The 25,744-nt window shown below is 42.2% G+C and overlaps 1 protein-coding gene and 1 pseudogene across 3 annotated transcripts in view; both read right to left on the reverse strand.

Moving 5' to 3' along the window:
• The window catches only part of ATR (ATR serine/threonine kinase), a 167,041-nt gene that overhangs the window by 11,376 nt on the left and 129,921 nt on the right, over positions 1-25,744 (reverse strand). For all 3 annotated transcript variants that reach the window (XM_056564794.1, XM_056564796.1, XM_056564795.1), the window contains 16 exons: positions 21,471-21,675; positions 20,594-20,775; positions 19,246-19,410; positions 18,050-18,141; positions 17,587-17,678; positions 17,251-17,428; positions 16,839-17,015; positions 11,377-11,536; positions 11,012-11,185; positions 10,247-10,389; positions 9,205-9,302; positions 8,886-9,118; positions 5,304-5,438; positions 3,783-3,989; positions 2,102-2,245; positions 1,680-1,830 (listed from right to left, as the gene is read on the reverse strand). In XM_056564794.1, coding sequence (XP_056420769.1) covers positions 1,680-1,830; positions 2,102-2,245; positions 3,783-3,989; positions 5,304-5,438; positions 8,886-9,118; positions 9,205-9,302; positions 10,247-10,389; positions 11,012-11,185; positions 11,377-11,536; positions 16,839-17,015; positions 17,251-17,428; positions 17,587-17,678; positions 18,050-18,141; positions 19,246-19,410; positions 20,594-20,775; positions 21,471-21,675 — 2,536 coding nt within the window. The remainder of the gene's footprint in view (positions 1-1,679; positions 1,831-2,101; positions 2,246-3,782; positions 3,990-5,303; positions 5,439-8,885; positions 9,119-9,204; positions 9,303-10,246; positions 10,390-11,011; positions 11,186-11,376; positions 11,537-16,838; positions 17,016-17,250; positions 17,429-17,586; positions 17,679-18,049; positions 18,142-19,245; positions 19,411-20,593; positions 20,776-21,470; positions 21,676-25,744) is intronic.
• LOC130363242 (U2 spliceosomal RNA) lies at positions 16,509-16,683 on the reverse strand (annotated as a pseudogene).

A 25,744-nucleotide genomic window follows, 5' to 3' on the forward strand; every position in this document is an offset into this window, starting at 1 on the left:
ACATATATATACTGAGATGTGACATCATCATATCATAAAGCAGCAACTGTCCACCATGGTCACATGACATAAACTGTGTGCATATACATGTATATTTTGCATGTAGTGAAGGCCAGTAATAGAGGCCAACACTTAAACAGTAAAAAAAAGTGGCACTGGTAAAGTCCCTAGGGCAGTAATAATTCCTATAATCCAGAAAATCCTATTACTATACAAAGCAAATTAGTTATGAGTAAAGGATGCAAAAAACAAGTACACTGCTCAAAAAATTAAAGGGGACACTTAAGCAACACAATGTAACTCCAAGTCAATCACACTTCTGTGAAATTACACTGTCCAGTCAGGAAGCAACAATGATTGACAATCAATTTCACATGTTGTTGTGCAAATGGAACAGACAACAGGTGGAAATTATTGGCTCTAGTGGTAGCATGAGTCTACAACCCACACAAGTGGCTCAGGTAGTGCAGCTCATCCAGGATGGCACATTAATGCGAGCTTTGGCAAGAAGGTTTGCTGTGTCTTTCAGCGTAGTGTTTAGAGAATTAAGGTGCTACCAGGAGACAGGCCAGTACATCAGGAGACGTAGGAGGGCAACAACCCAGCAGCAGGACCACTACCTCCGCCGTTTGTGAAAGGGGGAGCCAGAGGCGCACTGCCAAATGACCTCCAGCAGGCCACAAATATGCATGTGTCCACTCAAACGGTCAGAAACAGACTCCACAGGTGGGGGTTGTGCTTACAGCCCAACACCGTGCAGGGCATTTGGCCTTTGCCAGAGAACACCAAGATTGGCAAATTCGCCACTGGCACCCTGTGCTCTTCAAAGCTGAAAGCAGGTTCACACTGAGCACATGTGACAGACGTGACAGTGTCTGGAGACGCTGTGAACAAGCTGCTGCCTGCAACATCCTCCAGCATGACCGGTTTGGCGGTGGGTCAGTAATGGTGTGGGGTGGCATTTCTTTGGGGGGCCGCACAGCCCTCCATGTGCTTGCCAGAGGTAGCCTGACTGTCATTATGTACCAAGATGAGATCCTCAGACCCCTTGTGAGACCATATGCTGGTGCGGTTGGCCCTGGGTTCCTCCTAATGCAAGACAATGCTAGACCTCATGTGGCTGGAGTGTGTCAGCAGTACCTACAAGAGGAAGGCATTGATGCTATGGACTGGCCCACCCGTTCCCCAGACCTGAATCCGATTGAGCACATCTGGGACATCATGTCTCGATCCATCCACCAATGCCACGTTGCACCACAGACTGTCCAGGTCTGGGAGGACATCCCTCAGGAGACCATCCACCACCTCATCAGGAGCATGCCCAGGCATTGTAGGGAGGTCATACGGGCACGTGGAGGCCACACACACTACTGAGCCTCATTTTGACTTGTTTTAAGGACATTACATCAAAGTTGGATCAGCCTGTAATGTGGTTTTCCACTTTGATTTTAAATGTGACTCCATATCCAGACCTCCAGGGGTCGAAAAAATTTGATTTCCATTGATCATTTTTGTGTGTTTTTTTTGTTAGCACATTTTACTATGTAAAGATGAAAGTATTTCATACGATTAGTACATTCATTCAGATCTAGGATGTGTTATGTTAGTGTTCCCTTTATTTTTTTGAGCAGTGTATAAAGAAAAAGTTAAAAGTCAAAGAAAGCTGTTGGTGAACTCACCTCTCTCTTTGTATAGTTTTATCAGAATGTTTCTAAGCCCCGCTGTGTTATTTACCCATTCTATTATTCCACACTCATCATTCAGAGGGATGACAGCATAGGTCCGAATGTGGAGCTCTCTTCTTCGGGACTCTGCGTCCTTTCGCAAACACTGATCAAGATACAAAATGTTAAGTGTGTTTGTTTCGAAGTTATATCCAATTGAGGAAAAACTCCTCAGTTTCTAGAAACTAAGGGGGAGATTCATTAAAACCTGTGCACAGGAAAAGCTGACCAGATTCAAAGAGCAACCAATCAGATCACTTTTAAAAAATATATAAGAAGCCATCTGATTGATTGCTATAGAAAATGGTCAACATATCCTCTGCATAAGTTTTAATAAATCTCCACCTAGAACTTTATAAGTAATACAAAGTTACTACCTTGTTGATAAGAGAATTAAACTCCATCAGTCTGCAGTCTTTCCGGAGATCATCTTTAGGTTTACACATCATAATGTATGATTTTCCATCAGTTCCCTTCAAGGAAATCTTTTTAGGTTTTTGGAGAGATGGCAGAATCTCTATCTGCAAAGCATAAAAAGTGCAGGAGTGCAGTCATGGTTAAGAGATAGGAAACTTTAAAGGGGTATTCCGATGGAAAACAATATTTTTTAAATCAACTGGTGCCAGAAAGTTAAACGGATTTGTAAACTTCTTTTATTGAACTTATCAGCTTCTGTGTACTACAGAGGAAGTTCTTTTCTTTTGAATTTCTTTTTTTGCCTGACCACAGTGCTCTCTGCTGACACCTCTGTCTATGCTCCTATTCTTGTGGTGTCAGCAGAGAGCACTGTGGTCAGACAGAAAATAACTTCCTGTGGAGCATACAGCAGCTGATAAGTAATGGAAGGATTAAGTAATTACAATAAGTACAATAAGTAATTTACAAATCTGCTTAACTTTCTGGCACCAGTTTATAAAAAATAAAAAATAAATAAAAAAAAGGTGTTTTCCATCAGATTAACCCTTCAAAAGAAAATAACATTTTTATAAATGTCACTTTTATATGTACGGTATCTTTTAATTTGGTTTTACAAAAGAACAAACTGAAGTAAAAATGTAAGAAAAAGAAACAATCTTTGTATATAAATTCTCACATGAGACACAAAATTTTAAGGCAAAACAAAACATATAAGTTATTAAAATGAAAAGTCCCCATCTGGGTACATCCTGATCAGAGGTATAGACACATATCTCTCATGTAAAGATCAAAAATATTATTCAAACTTTATTAAGGATTCAAACTGTGTTGATCATTGCCTTGTAAAATTGTTCAGGACAGAATCATCTTTGTCTAGCAGTAGCTCTTAAAAGTCCTGGACTAGGCAATATGGGTGCCATTTACTGATAGTGCTGCCAACACTAATAGTTTATGGTATATAAGAACAATAGATTAAATTGGTTGTTAGAAAAACATGGCTTTCAGAAACTGTGCCATTCCTGTCCAAGAGATGTCTCTGGTGCTGCAGCTTCCATTCTTCACAATGAAATGGGCTCAACAGCAATACCACAAACAACCTGTGGACAGGTGTGACAACCACGTATATTAGAAAGATTATGTTCTGTTTAGGCACATATACAGAGTTTTCTCTGCATCATGGGAGAAAAAAACCTTTTTTTTTTTCTGGCAACATTTATTTGATGACCTATCCTCAGGACAGGCCATCAATATCAGATCGGTGGGAGTCCGCCATCCAGCACACCCGTCAATTGGTTTAACAAGGCTGTGGCTCCAGAATACACAAAGAAACAGAGCAGGAAGCAGACAGCTCTGTATATGGTGTAATGGACATTCTTAGGTTTCCTGCAGCTCAGCTCTCATTAACTTCAATAGGAATTGGGCTGCAGTAACCCAGTTTAGCCACTACACAATGTATGGAGCTGTCTGGTTCCTGCTCTGTTTCACTGTGTATGTGGTCAACACGGCTCTGGAAAACAGATGGTAGGCAGAACGGCTAGATTTCGGACATCCACTTATCCGATTTTGAAGACCTATCTTTAGGATAGGTCACCAATAAATTTTGCCTTTAAGGCATATCAGTTAAAAAAAAATTGTACTTACAACATCATCAAAGCAAGCAATATATGCCCAGTGTCCAGGAAAGGGGTCATGATCGGCAAGGTCGCGCTTTCCAGCTGTAGATGGCAGTGTGGGAATCAATACTGATTGTAGTGGTATAAGTATTTCACTGAATGTTGGCTCTTCAACCAGTTTTTTCAGCAGTCTGAAGTGGACACTCATGCTTAAAGTGCCAGTGTTTCCATCAACCTAAATAAAAAATATACATATGCTCACATACATGCTGACAAGCATAACAAAATGAATCCTTCTAATTAAACGCTAAGTGGGTGTTATAACACCTTACTATAACATTAAGTCCACAAGCAATAAAAATTATTCTGCTATGGACCCTTGAAAAATATGCATGTGCTGCATGTAAATTTCACCTCTGCTGTACTGAAAGTGGCAAAATCCGAGGTGAAAACCGTGGTGAAATTTCCCAACAAATCGCCAAAAAAAGAGTTTGCTACAGATTTGAAAATCTATCAGACAGGCAGGAATTTTTTTTTTTTTTCTGTCGCTTTATAATTTTTTTTCTGTGATTTCAGAATTGCAAATCTAAAATGTTTTTGCCACAATTCTAAAAATAATGATTAAGAATTTATAACACTGTTATACACAGCATAGTGATGAATGATGTGTTTACAACGCTCCATTGCCAGAGCTGGACCTGATATACATGGCAATGTAAATATATATAGACACATATACACACACACACACAGATGTCATATTAAATAATTTTGGGACATTTAGGTTACAGTGCTGGTATTAAATGCAATCTCTGGCATCAAATTAATATATAATATTTTCAACATTTTAAACCTGATTTACATCCACAAAAACCTAAGCTAGACAAAAACATAAAAGCAGAAAACCTTTAACCCCTTAAGGACCAAGCGTTTTTCAGTTTTTGCACTTTCGGGCAAAGCAATCCTTTTCTGGTTTAGTTCCAATACACACAAAGGGAATAAACGTCTATTACTACAAAACTTTTCTGTGAGAAATACTTCATTTTCTTGAAAAATTTCAGGAGTGCCAACATTTACGATCCAACAATCCTGAAACCTAGCAATTTTCATTCTCACCACTAAGCCTAAAACTAAGCGGAGACTTCTTGCTCTATCTTTGAAGGAGGAGGCTGCTGGGAAAGTGATCTGTACAGCATTACAGTGAAAGGTGACACCCATGTATATATAAGACAATAGCATATAACCCCTTCCCCTATATAATGACCTCTGCACAGGACACAGGGCATGCAAACATGCCCCATATAGAGAATATGGTCTGGAGATAATCACTGTGTCTAAGTCAATGGGGTTTGCTGTAAATAGATCACTAAATGTTGTTAAAACAAATCAAAATAGATTGCTGCCCCATAGGGATGCACTAAAAAAATAACAAAAAAATTACAGAAAATAGAAATAGAATAAAACAAATAAAATGTTTCAGTATCTGGATTTAAATTTGGAAAATTTGAACAAATCTAGGCGACACATTCCCTTTAATAGCTGTACTTACAGGCTTGTTGCACAGCTCAAGAAGCTTGTCTGTGAGTCTAGTTGCATCTCCTATGAATTTCCCAAGAGCAGGCTTCATGTGAATGGCTTTATTAAGTATTTCTTTGCATCTGTTTACTCGCATAGGATAAGAAGACTGCGAGGAGAAAAAATGGGGCCATCAGACAATTTTTGTATTTTAGTATTTTCCATCCTCATGCCCATACACAAGTAAATTTCCAGCATTCGTTGCATGTTTTTTTTTTGGGTAATAACATAACATTTCATAAGTCATCCTTAGTTATAGACATCAAAAAGTATTGAAAGACAAGAAAACTAAAAAGATATGAGTGAAATGGACATTCAATTATATTGTCATAGCCACGGTACACTTTTATCATTATCATGTGTTGAGCACAAGAAACTAAAGGATCTTTGAAGGGGTATTCCTGTAAAAAACTATTTTTTTCATATCAACTGGCTCCAGAAAGTTAGGCTGGGTTCACAACACATTTTTACCAATACGGGACCGCATACGGCTGGGGGGAGCTAAAACCTTGCACTCCCGTATCCCTGCCATTTGCCGCCCATATGTAATTCATTTCAATGAGCCGACTGGAGTGAGATGTTGACTCCGGTCGGCTCATTTTTGCCCCATATGTGGTTTTCCACCAGACTTCAAACTGTGGTCGACTACGGATTTAGGTGCGGTGGGAAAACCTCATGCGGGGCAAAAATTAGCCAACCGGAGTCAACATCTCACTCCAGTCGGCTCATTGAAATTAATTACATACGGGCGGCATATGGCAGGGATACGGGAGCGCAAGGTTTTAGCTCCCCCCAGCCGTACGTGGTCCCGTGTTGGTAAAAACATGATGTGAACCCAGCTTTAAACAGATTTGTAAATTAGTACTATTAAAAAAATCTTAATCTTACCAGTACAGTACTTATCAGCTACTGAAGTTTAGCTGATCTTTTCTGTCTGACCACAGTGCTCTCTGCTGACACTTGTCTGTCTCAGGAACTGTCCAGAGCAGGAAAGGTTTGCTATGGGGATTTACTCCTACTCTGGACAGTTCCTGAGACAGACAAAGGTGTCAGCAGAGAGCAGTGTTGTCAGACAGAAAAGAACAACTCAACTTCAGCAGCTGATAAGTACTGGTAGGATTAAGATTTTTTTTTAAATAAAAGTAATTTACAAATCTGTTTAACTTTCTGGAGCCAGTTGAAAAATGTTTTTTCACCAAAATAACCCTTTAATCATATTGTTCTCATTCTATTTCAGGGCTGAGTGGTTAGTAAAGTTAAGCATACGAGTGATACAATGAGAAAGGGAAAGAAAGGGGAAAGAAAGGAGGGTGAAGGACAAGAGAAATTTTGATATCAAATAAGAGCCATCCAGACCATGTATAATAGAACACATCAACTTTGCCTCATTCAAAGCCTATTAAAGGGGTTTTCCACCATAAGGTGATTTTAGTACGTACCTGGCAGACAGTAATGGACATGCTTAGGAAGGATCTGCGCTTGTCTTGGGGCTAAATGGCTATGTTGTGAAATTACCATAAAGCTGTGGCTAGCTTTTTGTGAACTGGGTATTTCCTGTTAGATTTCATTCTCAAACTACACATCCCATATTTCCATGCTAGCTAGTTTGAGGTCACTTTCCTCCCTCTCACACGTCAGCCGCCCCCCCCCCCCCCCCCATTGAAACACAAATGAGTTGCATTCCATTCAAAAGACCAGTGTTTTCTAAAGGGGGTGCCTACAGCTGTTGCAAAATGATCTCTCTCCCACACAGCGGTTGCTCCACCCATTGAAGCAGGACAGACTCCCTCTGATCACCTGACTAGTGATGTCACGTCTCGACGCACTGCAACCTGAGAAAACCCGAGACCTGAGTAATTTTGTATTCTGTTAAAAATAAATATTGGGGCGAAAATCACAGAAGAATTGCGAGAAAACCGTCACACACAGGTACAGACACTATATTATAAACTACACTAACTTTACAGCCCCTGTAGCATAGTCAAATTCACATTATTCACATAAAATATTCTCATTTGAACTATTCTTGGCCCATTATAGTCAGTAAACACATTTGAACTTTTCTTTAGTTATATTCAAGAGTATATAGATGCCAGAAAGCATTAAAGGGAACCTGTCTTTGGTTTCATAAACAGGGACACTCATTAAAATGGTGCATATATTAGTATAAGACACTGTGGCTGTGAGTCACTGGGGTGGTCCCTCGCAGCTTCTATCACCTCTCTGGCCTTGAGAGGTCTCTACTTGTTTTCATATAAGAGGGGATCTATCAAAGACAGGGGCAGAGCAAAGCTGCCAGGGACCACTCTAATAACTAAAAGGCCCAGCATAAGTGAACCAGCATAAGTCATACATCACTGTAATAAGGGAGCTAGTAATAAGGCAGGAGATCAGGCAGAATTTGATTTAAACAGCCCCTTAAATCATGTAAACAATGCCCTAAGCCTTTGGGAAACAACACCCTAAGCTGTGCTGCGCTCAGTCAAGCAATCAGTAGGCAAAAGAGTTTTCTGCAAGCAACACACACAGTGACTGCAGCTCTGCTCTGTAATCTGAACCTTGGTGAGACTGAAAGTTCAGGCCTCCCTTATTATTATGATGGCTTTTCAGTGAGTGCAGTGTTCCTGAACCATTACAGACAATTCATTAGGCTGATTTAGTAAATACATATTTTTTGTTAACATATATTACAAAGTTGTTTTTTTTTTTGCACACACTACTGATTTAGGCAAGAAATGATACAGTAAAGCTGCAGGCTCTCATTATAGGCTACTCCTGTGGGCTATGTTCAGACTAGCATTTTTGTGTCCGTATTAGACTGGCCTGGCTGTTGAGCCTAGATCCAAACTGACAGCGGTGCTTTTATGGCTGTCCGGGTTTAGGAACAGAAGAGGGCCTTCAAAAACATGTCATCCAGGTGTGATAAAACTTAAGTCCTCCTGGACCAGAGAACTGCCATGGTCGTAGTGAGCATCTTTGTGAAGTCGTAAGAACAGTCACCAGGCTTCAGGTAAGGACTCTTTCACTGAAAAACAGCGGTGCCCAACGGACCCCATTGACTATAATGGAGTCCATCGGGACCCGCTGTTGCCTGTTGCGCCCCGTGAAAAGGACGGCCGTCAGACAGTCAACCTAAACAACGGCAGTGTGAAAGAAGCCTTAAAAGCAACAAGCTTATAAGAATGAATGAACAGCCAACATTGAGAAACACTGGTGTACTTAATAGATTGTGGTGCAATAGAAAGAGAAAGAGAAGTTAATCAAAAGAGATGTGACTGAACCAATAGGTCAGAAAAAACCAGAGTGACGAGTATTTGTTCAGGCCCAAGTGAGGACTGATCTACATTCAAGGTAGCTAGAACCTATGAGAAAGAGTAGAGGATGTTGCCCCAGATTAGATCAGAGGCATGCAGGAAAATAAATGTTGTAGTCGAAGGCCATAGAGAGCACTTGCGGAGGAGGTATTAAAACTGCCTTAGACACAATTGTGTCTTGTATCAATTGTTTCATATTATACAAGTTAAATGTCCCATCTTTCAGTGATAGCTGCCATTACCTTAGACACAGCAGTCATCATCCACATTGCCTGCTGAGGATAAGCCACAAAGACTTTTGCCACAATTTCCATCAGCACCGCAAACACCTCATCATGAGAGTGACAGATGCGGGAGATCAGCTGTGAGAAAGCTGTAAGAAACTGGTAAGGAGCCAGATGGTTCTTGTGCTCAGTAATGGTCTGGTTAATTCTTATCAAATCATTTTTCACTGACTGACGATCTGCCCGGCCACCTGAAATACAACAAGTGGCATAATGAAATTAGAATTTTTCTACCAAATAGCCCCCTAAAATACAACATGTTCTGTAGCATTCATACCTTTTTCACATTCATAGGCTTTAGCTCCAAAGTCAAGCCACAAAGACAACATTCGAGGCATTGACTGATAGATGAACTGGTTTCCATACTGCAAGGACCTAGTAGAAAGGTGTAAAATCCAACTTTTATCCAAACATTTATATAGTGAAAAGGTTAATCCAAAATGTTGGCTGTAAGTTTTGACATCAACAGAAAATCCTTAGTGACAAAGCCAATTTGGCCCTACTGCTACTGTAAAACAATTTCTTCATTTCTTTTTTATCGCCGTATTAGCTGCAAATAGGGCTTGTTTTCAGCTGGAAAGTTGGACTTTTTAATGGAACCATTATGGAGTTCATATAACTTATTGATTACCTTTTATTATTTTTTGAGGGAGGATCATAAAAATATTGTGTTACCACATTCCAAGACATATAGCTTTTTTATTTATTTCTTGACAGAGCTGGTTGGGGGCTTGTTATTTTTGCTGGTATCATTTTCAGGTACACTTTTATTTATTTATTTAAATAATTTTTTAGGAGACAGATTAACAAATAGCTTATACCATACACTGCACTACTCCACTTACGCCCAGCAATCTAGTCCCAAGTTAAAGATCAGATAAGAGACCCCTTTAGTACTGTTACATACCAGGGGTTATGTTTCCACCCTGGAATGGAACATGTTAACTGCCAGGAACTGAGGTTTCTCAATTCCTGGCAGTCAGCGCAGGGTCCCGGCTATCATCCTGGCTTAAAGCCCATTAGTGATCGCTGTTTTTTTTATACATTAGGTTACCACACAATTCTCCTGGCTGATTGTGGGGGTCATTGCACATAGGCCTAGATGGATCAAAACTTTTGACCGGTCTGTGACACGTCAAAAGTTTTATTTTTTTATTTTTAAAGGACATGTTCGCTTTAAATAGTCGCCAGTAAATTCTATAAGAACTACTGAAACACAAAAGCCAAATCATGAATAGAATACAAATAACTGATTGTCAGGAGTTAAAAAGCTACATGTAAGTTGCTCTAATACTTAGATTTTAGAAACATTTACTTACCTCCCAAAGTGATATACTATGTATCGTATCAGGCCACCCTGCTTTTCAATCTTGTTTTCAGTCACCATAGGCATCAGTTTGTCATAATACTTGGCAAGGTAAAAGTGTCCATCTTCCCATTCTGGGAGCAGACTGGTTACATCCTGTATTGTTAAGACAAGAGGAATACAAACAATGCTTATTATAAAAATAATGGCACTCGCTGTAGCTTCATTAAAGCGGTGGTCTAGGATCGAAAAATTGGTCCACTATATAATCAAAAACTGCATCACTCTTGTCCACAGGTGTGTCTGGTATTGCAGTTCAGTTACGCAGCGTGACATAAGTTGGTGACATCAAAGAAAGAAAATACTTTTTGCAGGTAGGAATTTTTAAGATCAGATCTGTTGTTAAAGTACAACCAAACTTTCAGAATACATCTGGTAAAAGTACTCTGCATAAAAACCGCATTACACATTAGGTGAAGCAATCTGATATGGCAGACCGGTCCACCGGTGTATATGTCATGGGAAAATTCTGAGCCACCCAAAGACTTCATAAGAGACAGTGAAAATGATGGGAACCATGTACAAGCGTATTCCTAGAAAGTCGTCCAGACTGACTAGTATGGAACTGCAGGTGTCACAAAACACAATATAACATTTTTTTTTAATAACATGCAGGTGAGTTGCCCAAATTTTGGTTCTGCATGTAAACTGTTACATTACATTGCTAGGTGAACATACTATACAGTTTTCTCTGCACTGTTACTAGTTTCTTACTTACTTTATATGTTTTCATTACAGCATTGCTTTCAAAGTTGGCAGTTTCATCCATAAAGCGTCCCAATAGCAGCATGGCCCTGCCATGGATCAGCCTCTGATCTGGGTTTTCAGCAGTATCTGGCTGAAACAGCTCTGACCCCTTCTGAAGAACTATGAGAGCCTGGTGCACATCACCCTGATAAGCAGTGGTACAGGGTTAGCTATAGTGAAATACTATTATGCATTAAACAACAAGCTACATTACATGATTTGTGTGTGTCGACATTTACAATGATTTATTTAAACTCGCCTCTGATTGTTCCAAATAGATTTCAATGACTGGCAGGTTATTCCATAAAGGAGGACAGATGGTGGGTTGTTGCTCACCTTAGACCACAGCCACTTAGCGCGTTCAACATTAAGCTCAGCGAGCCTGGTGTCTCCTGCATTGAGGAGGGCATTATATGCAGTCTGATGGTGGCCTGCTTTTCGGGCAACACGAGCACTTTGCAGCCAACATTCCCCAAGCATGTCTGTGTAGTTAGGCCTGCAAACATAAAACATCATACTGAGTTTTTGACACACTACTTTTAACATTAAAGGAGTAGTCCAGTTCTGAAAAACGTATCCTCTATCCTAAGGAAAGGGGATAAGTTTCAGATGGCGGGGGGTCCAACCATTGGGACCCCCCACAATCTCCCGTACGGGGCCCTGGCTCGCTGCCCAGAGCGTGAGTTAACCACTGCACGAAGTGGCGGCCGAAAACCACCCCCTATCCTTAGGATAGGGGATAAGTTTTTCAAGACTGGACTACTCCTTTAAACATTCCTTTTTTTTTTTTTTTTGGCATGGTGCAATGCATTATTTTTGAGTTTTTATTTCTATCATAATTCTGGTACAAAATAATTTGCCTTTAACCCCTTCATGACCTGGCGAATTTCGATTTCTGGCTTACGTTTTTTTTCCTCCTCACCTTCTAAAACCCATAACCTTAAAATTTTTCTATCGACAAAGTTGTATTAGGGCTTATTTTTTGCCATAGAAGTTGTACTTTTTATTGGCATACTTAATTTAAATGGGCACTGTCATGAAATCAAAAAACTGATATGTTGTAGTACTTAAGTACTACAACATATTTCTAATATAGTTTAATTTAAAAAAGTGATTTTAAACCAGTTTAAAATCACTTTTAAATTCGGCCACTAGGGGTCGCCCTCCTAGTGGCCGAATGCATTCGGCAGTGATGTCACTACAGTGTTACTACACTATAGGGGCGATATTGGTCGGGGGCTGGGTGTCTTCCAACACAGGGTGTCTCCAGTTGTTTCACCACTACAACTCCCAGCATGCCCTGACAGCAAATAGATGTCAGGGCATGCTGGTAGTTGTAGTGGTGAAACAGCTGGAGGCACCCTGTCAGGAGAACTAAGGGCGGAAGTCGGCCCCCAGCAGGCATTAGTGACGTGGTGCCTGCTGGGGAAGTCTGCCTGATAGTGAGCACACTACCAGGCAGACAAAATGTCATTTTTAAGATAATTAAAAAAAAAAAAAGATAAAGGCAGCGAGAGGGTTAGGGATAGATGGGCAATAAGCAGGGACAGAAAAAAAAAAAAAGAGGATGGTGGGAGCTACCCTTTAATCATATAATGTATTACGAAGCCAGAAAAAAATATATTTAAAGCAAAATAAATAAAAAATTAAAATTTGAATTGTGCAATTTTGTAGGGGCAATAATTTTTTTTAGAAGTTAAAAAAAGGGTAAAACTTATATACAAACTTTATTCTATGGGTCAGTATGATCCCAATGATGCCAAACATGGATCATTTCTTGTGTCGTTTAAAAAAAATTTAATACTTGAGGGAAAAAAAAAAAAAAACACTTTGTTCTTTGCCATGTTATGACCCCAATAACTTTTTTTATTTCTCCAACTATGGAGCTATGTTTTATTTTATTTTTTAGCACCATAAATTTTTAATGGGGGGGGGGGGGGGGGGGTTAAAGTAAGTAACCCGTTTTTAAAGCTGTTCACCTGCACTATACTATAACTCAGTATATTGGGTTTAGTGCTGGAGAACAGTCTGTCAGTTTCCATTTAATAAAGACGAAGGTAAAAGTAGATTTTTTTATACTTACTGTAAAATCTCTTTCTCTGGAGGATCCATTAGGGGACACAGGAACCGTGGGTATATCAGGCTGCCACTAGTCATTAACAAAAAAGAAGTCGGACCCTCCTGGCAGGATATACCCCGCCCACTAACTCTGAGCTAATCAGTTTAGTCCCAAAGCAGTAGGAGGGAACCGAAAAACCAGTACAGAAGTCCAAGTAAGACCCAGGCAAAAAACAACCGAACAAACACACTGACAGGCAACCGGCCCTCAGGTCAACAAACTAATAATCAACGGGCCCCCAATGGATCCTCTAAGAAAGAGATTTTACAGTAAATATAAAAAAAATCTACTTTTCTGGTTCGGCTCCATTGGGGGACACAGGAACCGTGGGACGTTCCAAAGCAGTCCCCGGGTGGGAAGCATAACACAGCCAGAGATAAATCAGGGAGAGGAAAATGCCACCACCGCCTGCAACACTTTACACCCAAACCCGCCATCAGCAGACGCAGAAGTGTGAACCTGGTGAACGTGTGCACGGACGACCAAGTGGCCGCCTTTCACACCTGCAGGGCCAAAGCCCTGTTGTGGACAGTCCAAGAGGCCCCCACGGAGCGGGTGGAATGAGCTGTAACCTGGAAGGGAGGAGTCTTCCCTTTAGAACGATAGGCCTCTAATATGGCAGACCAGATACACCGGGAGATGGTCGCCTTAGAAGCAAGAAGCCCCTTGCGCCGGCCTTCCGGAATGATGAACAGTGAATCACTACGCCGAGAAGAAGAGGTGGCGGAGAGATAGCCTCGCAGAGCTATGGCCAGGACAGTGTGGGGGACCTGTATGGAGGAGCCTTGTGAGCCACAGCCTGAAGGAAGGTGCGAACATGAGGATTGGATGCCAGGGGGTGCTGAAAAAGGATGGAAAGCAACGACACCTGCCCTTTAAGGGAACTGAGCGCCGGACACCTTTCCAGCCCCGCCTGCAGAAAGGAAAGCAGGTTTGGCAAGGAAAAAACAACCGGAGACAGGGACCGGGCCTCCCACCATCGAAAGTAGGCACACCAGGTGCGATGATAAATTCCGGACAGCGAAATGAGCCCTCAGCACCCCGGTTTCAACCACCATGCCGTCAAACACAGCAGCAGTGAATTGGGGTGGCAAAGAGGACCTTGAAACACAGTCTGGAAGCCGCACGGGAACGTCCACCACAAGACAAACACATCGGCGAACCATAGGCACCAGGGCCAATCCGGAGCCACAAGAATTGCTGAGAAGCCTTCCGCCTTGAGCTTCATCACTACCCTGGGCAGGAGGGGAAGCAGAGGGAAGAGGTAAGGAAGGGCAAACTGTGCTCAGGGAATGACTAACGCGTCCACGTCCAGAGCGAGAGGATCGCGTGACTTGGCCATGAACTCGGGAACCTGCCAATTTAGACGGGACGCGCAAACATGTACATGACCAGGAGCAATCCTGGGCGGAAGGCACAGGAGGGCTGGGACGTGAAGCGGAGCAGGCAGACAAGGTGGACTCAGCCGAACCACCTGGCATTTTAGACTTACATCCCGTACAAGAATAGTATGTGACTAAGGCTGCGACCGCTTATCTAGGGGGAGGTTCGGTTCTGGGGCCAGACATGGAAAATAACCCAATAGATAAGTCAGCCAAACCCAGAGGAAAAAAAGGACAAGCTCACCCAGGGTCCTGTGTCCTGGAACAGCTGGTGCAGCAGGTGAAGGTCCCTTGCGACAGTGGAGGTCCCTCGCAGAGGTAGAGGTCCCTTATAGAGGAGGAGGTCTCTTGCAGCGGTGGGGTCTTAAGCAAAGGCAGGGGTCCCGGGCAGAGAGATATAGCGGCTTGCAGCAGCGTGCACAGGGAAGGAGTCCACAGCAGAGAGCAGCTGGAGGAACAGCAGTGTGCCGGTGTGAGGAGAAGGAGACCAACAGCCCCCCTGGGGAGATCTTAACCACCCATAGGTAGACCAGCCAAAGGGGGAGGAGATAGATAACCCCGGAATTGGCAGGCACCCAACGAGAGGAGGAGCGCTGACCGCGCAAAAAAGAGGGGCGGAGCAAATGCCGGGAGGACAGGGCCAAAGCTGCTGGCCGCGGCCCCCACTCCCAAGCTGCGTCCCGGGAATAAACAAGCGCAGCCGCGAGTAAGCCCAGCTGCGTACTTAAAGTCTGCCGCAGCGGGGAGCCGGAGCAGTGACGTGCGACATTGGCTGTAACTGCACCCAGGTACTGCCGGAGAAGAAGGACGGGCGTGCGACAGCCATAAAACTGTCGCAGGGAAGTAGAAACAACACATGTGCGGCAGCAAGGTAAATGGACTGGGGAGAGACTTGCCCACAAAAAAGAGGCCCCTAACCCCCAATAAAATACAATGTCCCCATGGGACCACCAGCCCTACCACGACCTGAAAAAGGTACCCTATAGAGTCACAAGATAGAGATAGTGCCGGTAGAGAGGGCCAGGAGGATTTGGGGGGGGGGGGAGGGGGGGTTGTACTTACCTCAAAAGTGTACCACATACTCACCCACCGAAGTCTTCAACCAGCCTAGTGCCGCACTGCATCATACCAGGCTGCATAGCAGGGCGAGCAGGGGCAAGAGGGAGCCCGGAACCAAGGCACATCCCTAGTGCTGGACGGTGGCGAAAAGGGGTTAACAGCGCATACTTTATGTACCGTGCCGCTTCCCCGCAAGTGGGAAATCAGGCAGCACCATGCTGCTGTCGCCCCAACCTAAATAAAATAAGAAAGGAGAGAAAATATAAACTCTAGAAAAACTAGAAACAATAAAAAAAAATAAAAAAAAAGACCAGGTCTGGAGAGCTCCAGGTCTATTCGCAGGATAGGGGCTAAGTGTTTGATTGCGGGGGGTCTGAATGCTGGGGGTCCCCACACGATCTCCTGTACAGGGCCACGGCTCTACCGCGGCTCTCCCATGCAGGAGGCGTGCCGGCCACAACATGACGTTGCGTCTGACACACTTCCTCCATGTACTTCTATTGGAGAGGTGCTGCCTCCTCGCCTCTCCCATAGAACTGTATGGGGCGTACCATCGACCTCTCTAGGTCAACACTACACGCATTAGCGCTCTCAATGAGCGCTAATGAGGGGGCCCTGGTTTGGAGATCGTGGGGGGTCCCAGCAGTCGGACCCTTCGCTATCAAACACTTATCCCTATCCTGTGGATAGGGCATAAGTGTTAGAACGCTGCAGTTGTCCTTTAATTCCTAGTGTCAGCCTCCTAGTGGCAGCAAGATATACCCACGGTTCCTGTGTCCCCCAATGGAGCCGAAGGAGAAAAACACAATTATGTTTGTTCTGTGGAATTTTAAATGCAGCTTTAACATATAATACAAGCTGTAGTAATACAACATAAGTAATGCAATATATGTGCTAAATTATACATTTTTTGGTGCACTGTACCCGAAGATACTGCCATATCGGGTCAATGCTTAGGGTGACTGAAGCACGCTTCAAAATCGTCCCCCTTTCTGAAAAATCCATTAATAATAAATTAATAAATTATTGAACTGATAAAAACAGATACTACACTTTATTTTAGCCAAAAGGCCAAGAAGCGATGCTAAATTCTTTTATTTGGAGATTTATTCAATATGTCAAACTCTGATTATATGTGAACAAACATTAATAGATACTCTTATTGTTACACTATTGTAATTTCTGCCTTCACTAGTTATATTCATCCTATTTGCTTTTGAATAAGTAGACCAGCTTACCTCTTAACAATTGTAAGTAAAGCCCTGCGCAGTGCCAGAATAGGTTCCCTTGCCCTGTAGGAGTTTTGTGTCATTTCCAGTCTTGCAGGCAAGTTTAGACAATCTGTGTTTGAGTCACCAGCAGGATCCTGGAGCAATATCTTTATACTGTGTTCAAGCTCACACAACATGTGCAGCCTTTAGAGTTTACAGGAAACAAGAATCAAATCTCAATTCCACATAAACTATGCAAACCATGCATTTTATAATGCTGTCAGCAATATTAATCCCATTATAGGGCTTTTTCCAATTAAAATAATAGCCATACATATTATTCCACAACAAGCTGAAATCTAAATTTATCAACAGCACAGAAGAACTAAAATGCACTTTACCGTAATAGGCTCAAGTAGAGGAAAATAAAGCTGTGTACCTTACTATATACTCATAACCTCGCTGGTAGGACCCTCTCTCAAAGCTGGCAGCTGACAAAGGCACAATCTGCTCGGCACGCACCACTTTGAGAGTGTCGTAAAATGCCTCTTTTTCCTTCTTCTTAGACAACAGCAGCAGCTGCCCTAGTCTGATGCTCCAGTTGGTAGACTTTCTATCTGTTAAGGCAATGCAACTTTAACACAAAATATTCAAAGCAGTCATATCATTGCAATGTGAATCCTCCTTAGATAAATTTATCGAAAATGAAGTGTGAAGTCAAACTGTAAAATGATGCTACTTATAAAAGACTTTCTTAGAACCATGAAAGTATTACCTGTAGAGAGGTATTCATCCACTAAGTCCCATTTGGAGAGTTTCCAAGCAGCCTCAACCCTATAGGCATTCAATTCTGCTGTCCATTCAGTCCTAGGAATTGTAAAACAAGTCATTATGGTGACAACCTCTCAACTTGACACACACATCAGATTTTGGATCAGTAAGAATTTGGCATATCTAATGACTTCCTCATAAACAGACAATATTTTTTCTCCAATAAAGAGAAGGGGTCGGCAACTGTTAAAGACTTTGGGCAGTGCTGATCTCTCAGTGGAACAAAGCATGAGCCATGAAACCTTCTTTCAAACGACCAAACACCCAGAAATGGTCAGCCTGCTTCTATACACAACAGGCTGCTGGCCAATGTAGCCATAACTGGTATTCATCCAATGTATATAGCCAACTTGGGTATAGCAATGTACAAAATCTGATTTTTGTGCATAATAGAGTGTGATACTTACCTACTATTTAGAATTCCATTAACTTGTGTAATCACGGTAGACAACTGGCCAAGACCCAACATTGATTTCACTACTCCATGATAATGCACAATCTGCAGAAAGAGTATTCTCCAAATGTTAATATTAAGAGCCCAGTTGTCTCTCTAAACATAACTTGCCAAAACTCCCAATACAAACTATTATATGATTAAAATTATAATGTATAATACAACAAATCTAACCATAATTTAAAGCCTTTAGGTTAGTACTTGGTAGTGTCTAATTGACTATACATACAGCATAGGGTTTGTATATTTTATGTTGTAAGTTACCATAAAGACACATAAGTCTGCATAGTACTAAAATTTAATGAAGACTTTTTGAAAAGTTGCTTTATTTTCACTGCCTTAAAGGGGTACTCCGGTGGAAAACATTTTTTTTTTTAATCAACTGGTGCCAGGAAGTTAAACAGATTTGTAAATCATGCTACAGAGGAAATTCTTTTCTTTTTGAATTTATTTTTTGTCTTGTCCACAGTGCTCTCTGTTGACACCTGATCAAGAACTGTCCAGAGCAGGAGAGAATCCCCATTGCAAACCTATGCTGCTCTGGACAGTTCCTGACATGGACAGAGGTGTCAGCAGAGAGCACTGTGGACAAGACAAAAGAAATTCAAAAAGAAAATAATTTCCTCTGTAGCATACAGCTGCTAAAAAGTACTGGAAGGGTAAAGATTTTTTAATAGAAGTAATTTACAAATCTGTTAAACTTTCTGGTACCAGTTGATTTATAGCTTCTAGTAGCCATTTCTCACTTTTAAATGTAAGGACATTACTGTTCTTATTTTGGGGTGACATTTTGAAAACTTTAGAACAAATTTAGAACTTTAGTGCAAACGCTATTTTATTACATTACTCTGTGCAAGCTTATGAGTACATTAGGTGGTTAGTGATAGACTGAATCTGACTGTCCCTTTAAATCAATTAGGTGATTTAAAGGGGTATTAAGGGCAACTAGTGTTCCATAGTGTTTTGGTTGTAACATACAATAAATTGCTAAACAGGTGCAATTATTATGGCTGTTACCTACACAAAAAAAGCTGGACAGGCTCCCATACATCACAATGTTTACGTCATTAAAAGTTCAAAATATCACAAATTATTAGGTGACTTTTCAACATGGCTACTATTCAGTCTTTTAAGAGGTCCACACATTACCTCTTCTGGTTTGAGTTGAATGGCTCGGTCATAGCAGGCTGTAGCATCTCTGAGCAAACCAATACTTTCATGCTCCAAGATCTGTTCTTTCAGAGAGGCCTCCTTCTTACGAATAGCACTCACCCCAGCTACACCATCAGGTTCATGCATAGCAGCATAGAGTTTCTATACAGGGTGCAAAAGCTATTTTATTACATTACTCTGTGCAAGCTTATGTGTACATTAGGTGGTTAGTGATAGACTGAATCTGACTGTCCCTTTAAATCAATTAGGTGATTAAAAGGGGTATTAAGGGCAAAAACATCTTATCCCCTATCGAAAGGATAGGGGATAAGACGTCTGATCGCGGGGGGACCCGCCGCTGAGGACCCCCTCGATCTCCCTGCAGCAGCCGCATTCTATGCGTAGCTGCTTCTGACTATTCGGAAGCCGCCGGGCTTCCGAGACGGGGACGTGACGTCACGCCACGCCCCCTCCATTCATGTCTATGGGAGGGGGCGTTGCGGCCGTTACGCCCCCTCCCATGGAAGTGAATGGAGGGGGCGTGGCATGACGTCACCTCCCCGTCTCGGAAGCCCGGCGGTCTCCGAAAATTCAGACGCAGCTACGCACAGAATGCGGGCTGCTGCAGGGAAATCGCGGGGGGGTCCCAGCTGCTGGCCCCCCACGATCAGACATCTTATCCCCTATCCTTTCGATAGGGGGATAAGATGTTTTTGCCAGGAATACCCCTTTAAATTAAAAATGTATTGCTGACCTATCATCATCATTATCGGATTGAGGGGTCCCCAGGATGCTTTGCTGAATCAATGTCTGCCCGGAATTTGTTTTGATTATTTGAATTCTGGTAGGTGTAAGGCAGTGATCTCAAACTGTGGCCCTCCAGATGTTTTAAAACTTCAACTCCCGGCATGCCCGGACAGCCGTCGGCTGTCCGGGCATGCTGGGAGTTGAAGTTTTAAAACATCTGGAGGGCCAAGATTGAGACCACTGGTGTAAGGTCTTTTACTCCATGACCATGACGTACCGTAGTATAAAAACTCAGCTAAGATATGTGGGAAATGTGCAATGTGACAAGCTCGTAAGTGACATCCGCTAGCAACTCTGGAGTATAATTTAGACTGTAACTCAGTATCAGTGCAAGATAAGTAATGGAAACTATTTACAACATTATTTTTATGTAGATTATGTCCATAAATAGAACAGAAAATTGTGTCCAAAGGTGAACATATACCTTCTATTAACTGGTGATAAACGCAGCTGGCAATACACTCAAGATATCCAGTAAATGATCTGACTAAAATGCATTAATAGGTAGGTTCCTGCTACCAATAAAAGAACTACTTACCTGCAAAAAACCTAAGTGCTCTTGAATTTCTTGTTTTTTTTCCATGATAAAAGACTCAAAGTGCATAACCGCTCTGGTATAAGCTTTAGACCGAAAGGAAGCCACAGCCAGAGTATCCTGAGGTATGAGCTCTAGAAATTTAGTCACATTTTGATACTCTCCATATTCTTCACGAAAGTTTGCTGATAAAAAAAAGGAAAACATCAAAATATTTTTCAAAGCAACAAAAATTTTGCAATTATTAAACATTTATTTATTTTTTTGTAAATAACCCTCCTGCTACTGTTATATGCTTGTTATAACACCACCAGGGTGGCAGAATAATTTCTGGATATATGAAGGCCAAGCATTCAGAATTGGTACACTAGAAGCAGCTTCTTATCACCAGTACTTTACACATTAGGTGAAAGTTCAGAGAAAGAATTAAAAGACCACCAGGAGGCACCATAGCAAATATGTAAAAGCAATATCTACACACAGGAACAAATAAATATTTTTTTTTGTATACTCCTATTGAGAAATGTAATAATATAAAAAAAAAAAACATATTTCACATTGCTCGGCCCCATTCTGGGTCCATTTGCCTTTTTTTTTTTTTATCCTAATGGCCCCAAAACCGGTCGGAGTACAGCTGACTCCACTGGGTCACCACCGCGTCCCAATGGATCCCATTGACTTGAATGGGGTCTGTCTGGGATCCAGTCGTTTACTGAGAGAAAACTAGTGCATGCATTATTTTTTTTCTGTGCTGAATTCCGGTCTTTACGAAGGAATTGCTGATGAAGCTTCATTTAGCGGAGCCCAATGGCAATGGGAAATAAGCCTTACACTTTTAGTAACGTAATAATTAATTTTCCAAGTTTGTACTATAACTAACCCTTCATTTCTCCACGGCCTCCACCCTTGACATTGCTTTTCTCAGCCTGAAGCACTTGGAGTTTCTCCCTTGCCCAGTGAGTAAGATGATCAAGCATTGAAAAGACGGTTTGGGTGCTGAGCTGGCTAAGATCAGAGGCATTGTCTTGTAGACGTCGCACCATTGGATCATCATGTTTAAGAACTGCCATTATCTCTGCATGAACCTAGGAAGAAGTATGAGTGATTTTTTTTTTTTAAGCACTTATGATTTTTATAAGACGGATTAAATGTTCCCTATATTAATGCACACGTGGCCAAATCTACTTAACATTGCGCTTGTACTATCTGTTATGCATAAAGATAAGTATGGCCAATAGTTATACCCTCTTATGACTATGAAAACCTGTAAATGACTCGAGTATCTAAAAGGAACCCCAAATATAGCCCCTGTGCTAAATGGAGTGATAGCCCCTCACAAGCCCCATGTAACAAGATAGACCTATGAATTATATAACTGCAGTTAGATAATAGGATTTTTGTGTTCTTTACCAATAAAATCCTTTTCTTACAAAGTTCGTTGGGGGACACAGAAGACCATGGGTATTTGCTGCTGCCACTAGGAGAGGACACTAAGCAAGGAAAATGTTAGCTCCTCCTGTACAGCCTATGTCCAGCCTAAGATATATGAGTAAAAGGAGAAGCCAATACTGAAAGTAAATAGGAAAGCTAGAATGAGTCTGGCAAGAAGCTCATTCAGAAGGGCCAGAAAAAAGAACCGTGTGGGAGCTGTGTCCACCAATAAACTTTGTGGGATAGGGACTTTACAGGTGAATAACACAAAAATGTATGTTTTTCGGACGCTGCCTCCTAAAATGTCTATGGTACCTGCGGTACTCACCCCCTTTAATAGGTGGTTTAATGCTGTTGTACAGAACTTCCATCCTGTCTGGTAGTACCTGCCATAGCTATTCCAACAACCCCCTTATCCCTTCCATAGATGGAGTAATTGTGGGAACTATTATGTCAAGTACTGTTTGTGCCCTACAGAGGATCCCTCTTCTACTGTAGGTATAACTTGGTATGCTTCTCAATTAGCCACATAACCCCCTTCCATAGGTGAAAACATTATGAGGAATACTTGTGCTATACAGAGATTCCCTCCTTTACTATATGTAGTACTTGTTCTGCTTCTTCAGTGTCGTCGCCCCCCCCCCCCCCCCCCCAATGATACAAGCGAGAAAATAGGATATTCCACCTATGGAAAAGGGTAATGTGATTGCTGGAATAGCAAAAGTAGAAACCACACAAAGACCACCATTACTCTACCTATGGAAAGGGGGCAAGGTAGTTGCTGGAAAAGCAATAGCAGGTACCACCAATACTCCAACAATGGAAAGGGGGGCACTTCTGGACAACATTGTTACTATGTAAAAGCGGGTAATGTGCTTACAGGAGTAGTACAATGGAAAAGGAAACTCCAGTAGGATTACTCTGCTTCTTAGAAAGTACATTGCACATGCAGGGTCACATTGCATATGCAAGTGTATGGTAGTTGAACTGACATAGTAGTAAGCCATGCGGACAACTATCTAACAGGATAGGATTCCTGAACGCACAGGATCACTCCATTGGACCCTCCCACAGAAATTGGGGCATAGGAGTGCAGCCGATCCAACGGGCGACCTGGCGGAGTAGGAGACCCAGCAGAAAGACTGGCAGTAGTCCCGAATACCTGCAGGGACCCCCATCCGGATTCCTCACACCAGCAGTGAGATCCGGGAAACCTAGCCATGCCCGCGGCAGCCCTGAGATGGGAGATTGACGGTGACAGAAACAGTGCAGACAACAGTCTGGCGACCAAGTACACTTCCAGGTGCTGGCAAAAAGAGGAAGACAGTCAGATAGGCGATCAATGAGCCCCCCTGTCGCATGTGGAAGGAAGGGGAGGCCATGGACAGAAACCCACTACCCTGGGAGATCGGGAAGGCTGAGTAGCCGTGGATTGTATCCCCTTCACCACATATAGGGTCCCTAGGACACGCTGGGCACGACTTTGTACACCTTGCACCGCAATGGGGTACAGGAACTACAGTTACAGGTACAGGTACATCAGCCATGTGATGTGTGACAGGCGGTGTAGGAAACCATGCAGACCACTGTCTGGCTTACTGGTATGGGTCCTTAGTAGATAAGGGGTCACTCCATCGGACACCACGCACTAGCAATGGGATACCGGAAAAATAGCCACAGACACGGCAGCTGTGAGATGAGTGATGAGCAAGACTACTTTCCAGCATATCAATATGAAGTCTGATCCATGCCCATGCAGGGACACTGCCACAGTGAGGATCCGGAGCACTAGCCACGGATGAGGCAGCCTGTAGAGGTGGGGACCACATTGTATGACACGCCAAGAACACCCCCTCGGTGGGTGGCAGACAGACCTCACAGAGGAGGAACGTCAAAAGAGTCCTTAGTGTCCGCCAGGAAACAAAAGCCCTTGCACACGGTATGGCATTCAGTGGTAGGGGCGAACAGGCATTGAATATATCCCCGACAGTTTCCAAGGGATCATGAGAATCCTGCAGAAAATAGGGGCACCAGAGGTATACCACAACTGACGCAATGTAATTAGTCTATAGCAGGTCACCTTACAGGGTGACTGAAGCAATAAAAGTGGCCCCAAGACGGTCACTAGGAAAGTGACCCTGCAGATAGTAAACTGTATTAAAAGGGTACTCCGGTGAAAAACTTTTTTTTTTTTTTTTTTAAATCAACTGGTGCCAGAAAGTTAAACAGATTAGTAAATTACTTCTATTTATAAATCTTAATCCTTCCTGTACTTATTAGCTTCTGAATACTACAGCGGAAATTATTTTCTTTTGAAACACAGAGCTGTCTGCTGACATCTCTGTCCATTTTAGGAACTGTCCAGACCAGCATATGTTTGCTATGGGGATTTACTTTTACTCTGGACAGTTCCTAAAATGGACAGAGATGTCAGCAGAGAGCACTGTGCTTATGATGTCAGCAGACAGCTCTGTGTTTCAAACGGAAAAGAATTTCCACTGTAGTATTCAGCAGCTAATAAGTAGAGGAAGGATTAAGATTTTTTTAATAGAAGTAATTTACAAATCTGTTTAACTTTCTGGCACCAGTTGATTTAAACAAAAAAAAAAGTTCTTCACCAGAGTACCCCTTTAAAAACAAATATGACAAACCAAGGCTGCATAGCGACTGGTTGCCACAAGGGGGAGCTCATAAGCTTCAAGGGAAATCAAGGGCGCAATACAATTATTGGCCACAAGAGGGAACCAAACGCCACCAAATGGTCTGAGAGACCAGGCGTGTGTGTGATATATATATGTCTCAAAAATTGCAGCACTACTTTACCACAGTAGACGGGTGCCAGCCCCTCAGGCTCAATCACAGCCAAGTGTAGATAACATCAAAAATGGTACGGCACTCCAAATATCGAAAAAAATAACTATTTATTCCACATGTCAAACAGTGCGACGTTTCAGCCCCTCAATGGAGCTTTTTTCAAGTATATATATATATATATATATATATATATATATATATATATACACACACATATACAGGGTGGGCCATTTATATGGATACACCTTAATAAAATGGGAATGGTTGGTGATATTAACTTCCTGTTTGTGGCACATTAGTATATGTGAGGGGGGAAACTTTTCAAGATGGGTGGTGACCATGGCGGACATTTTGAAGTCGGACATTTTGAATCCAACTTTTGTTTTTTCAATAGGAAGAGGGTCATGTGACACACCAAACTTATTGGGAATTTCACAAGAAAAACAATGATGTGCTTGGTTTTCAGTTTCAGGTGCTGCAGAATGGGCAAAACAAAAATTGGAACAGGACCCTCAGTTTACGCAGAAGATTTTGTTCAGTGATGAGGCAAACTTTTATGTGAATGGTGAAGTTAACAAACAAAACCACCGCTATTGGTCTGACACTAACCCCCATTGGATAGATCCCTCCAAGACTGTTGGAACACAAAAATTGATGGTATGGTGTGGTATATGGGGTACAAAGATAGTGGGGCCATTCTTCATCAATGGAAACCTCAAGGCCACTGGATATGCGAAATTGCTACATGATGATGTGTTTCCCTCTTTATGCACTGAAGCTGGCACGTTCCCTGAGTTTTTCCATCAAGATGGTGCACCACCACATTATGGGTGTCAGGTCCGAGCATTCCTAGATGAACAGTTTCCTGGAAAGTGGATTGGATGTCGTGGGCCAGTTGAATGGCCCCCA

The sequence above is a fragment of the Hyla sarda genome, chromosome 3 (assembly GCF_029499605.1).
Source record: "Hyla sarda isolate aHylSar1 chromosome 3, aHylSar1.hap1, whole genome shotgun sequence".
NCBI lineage: Eukaryota > Metazoa > Chordata > Amphibia > Anura > Hylidae > Hyla > Hyla sarda.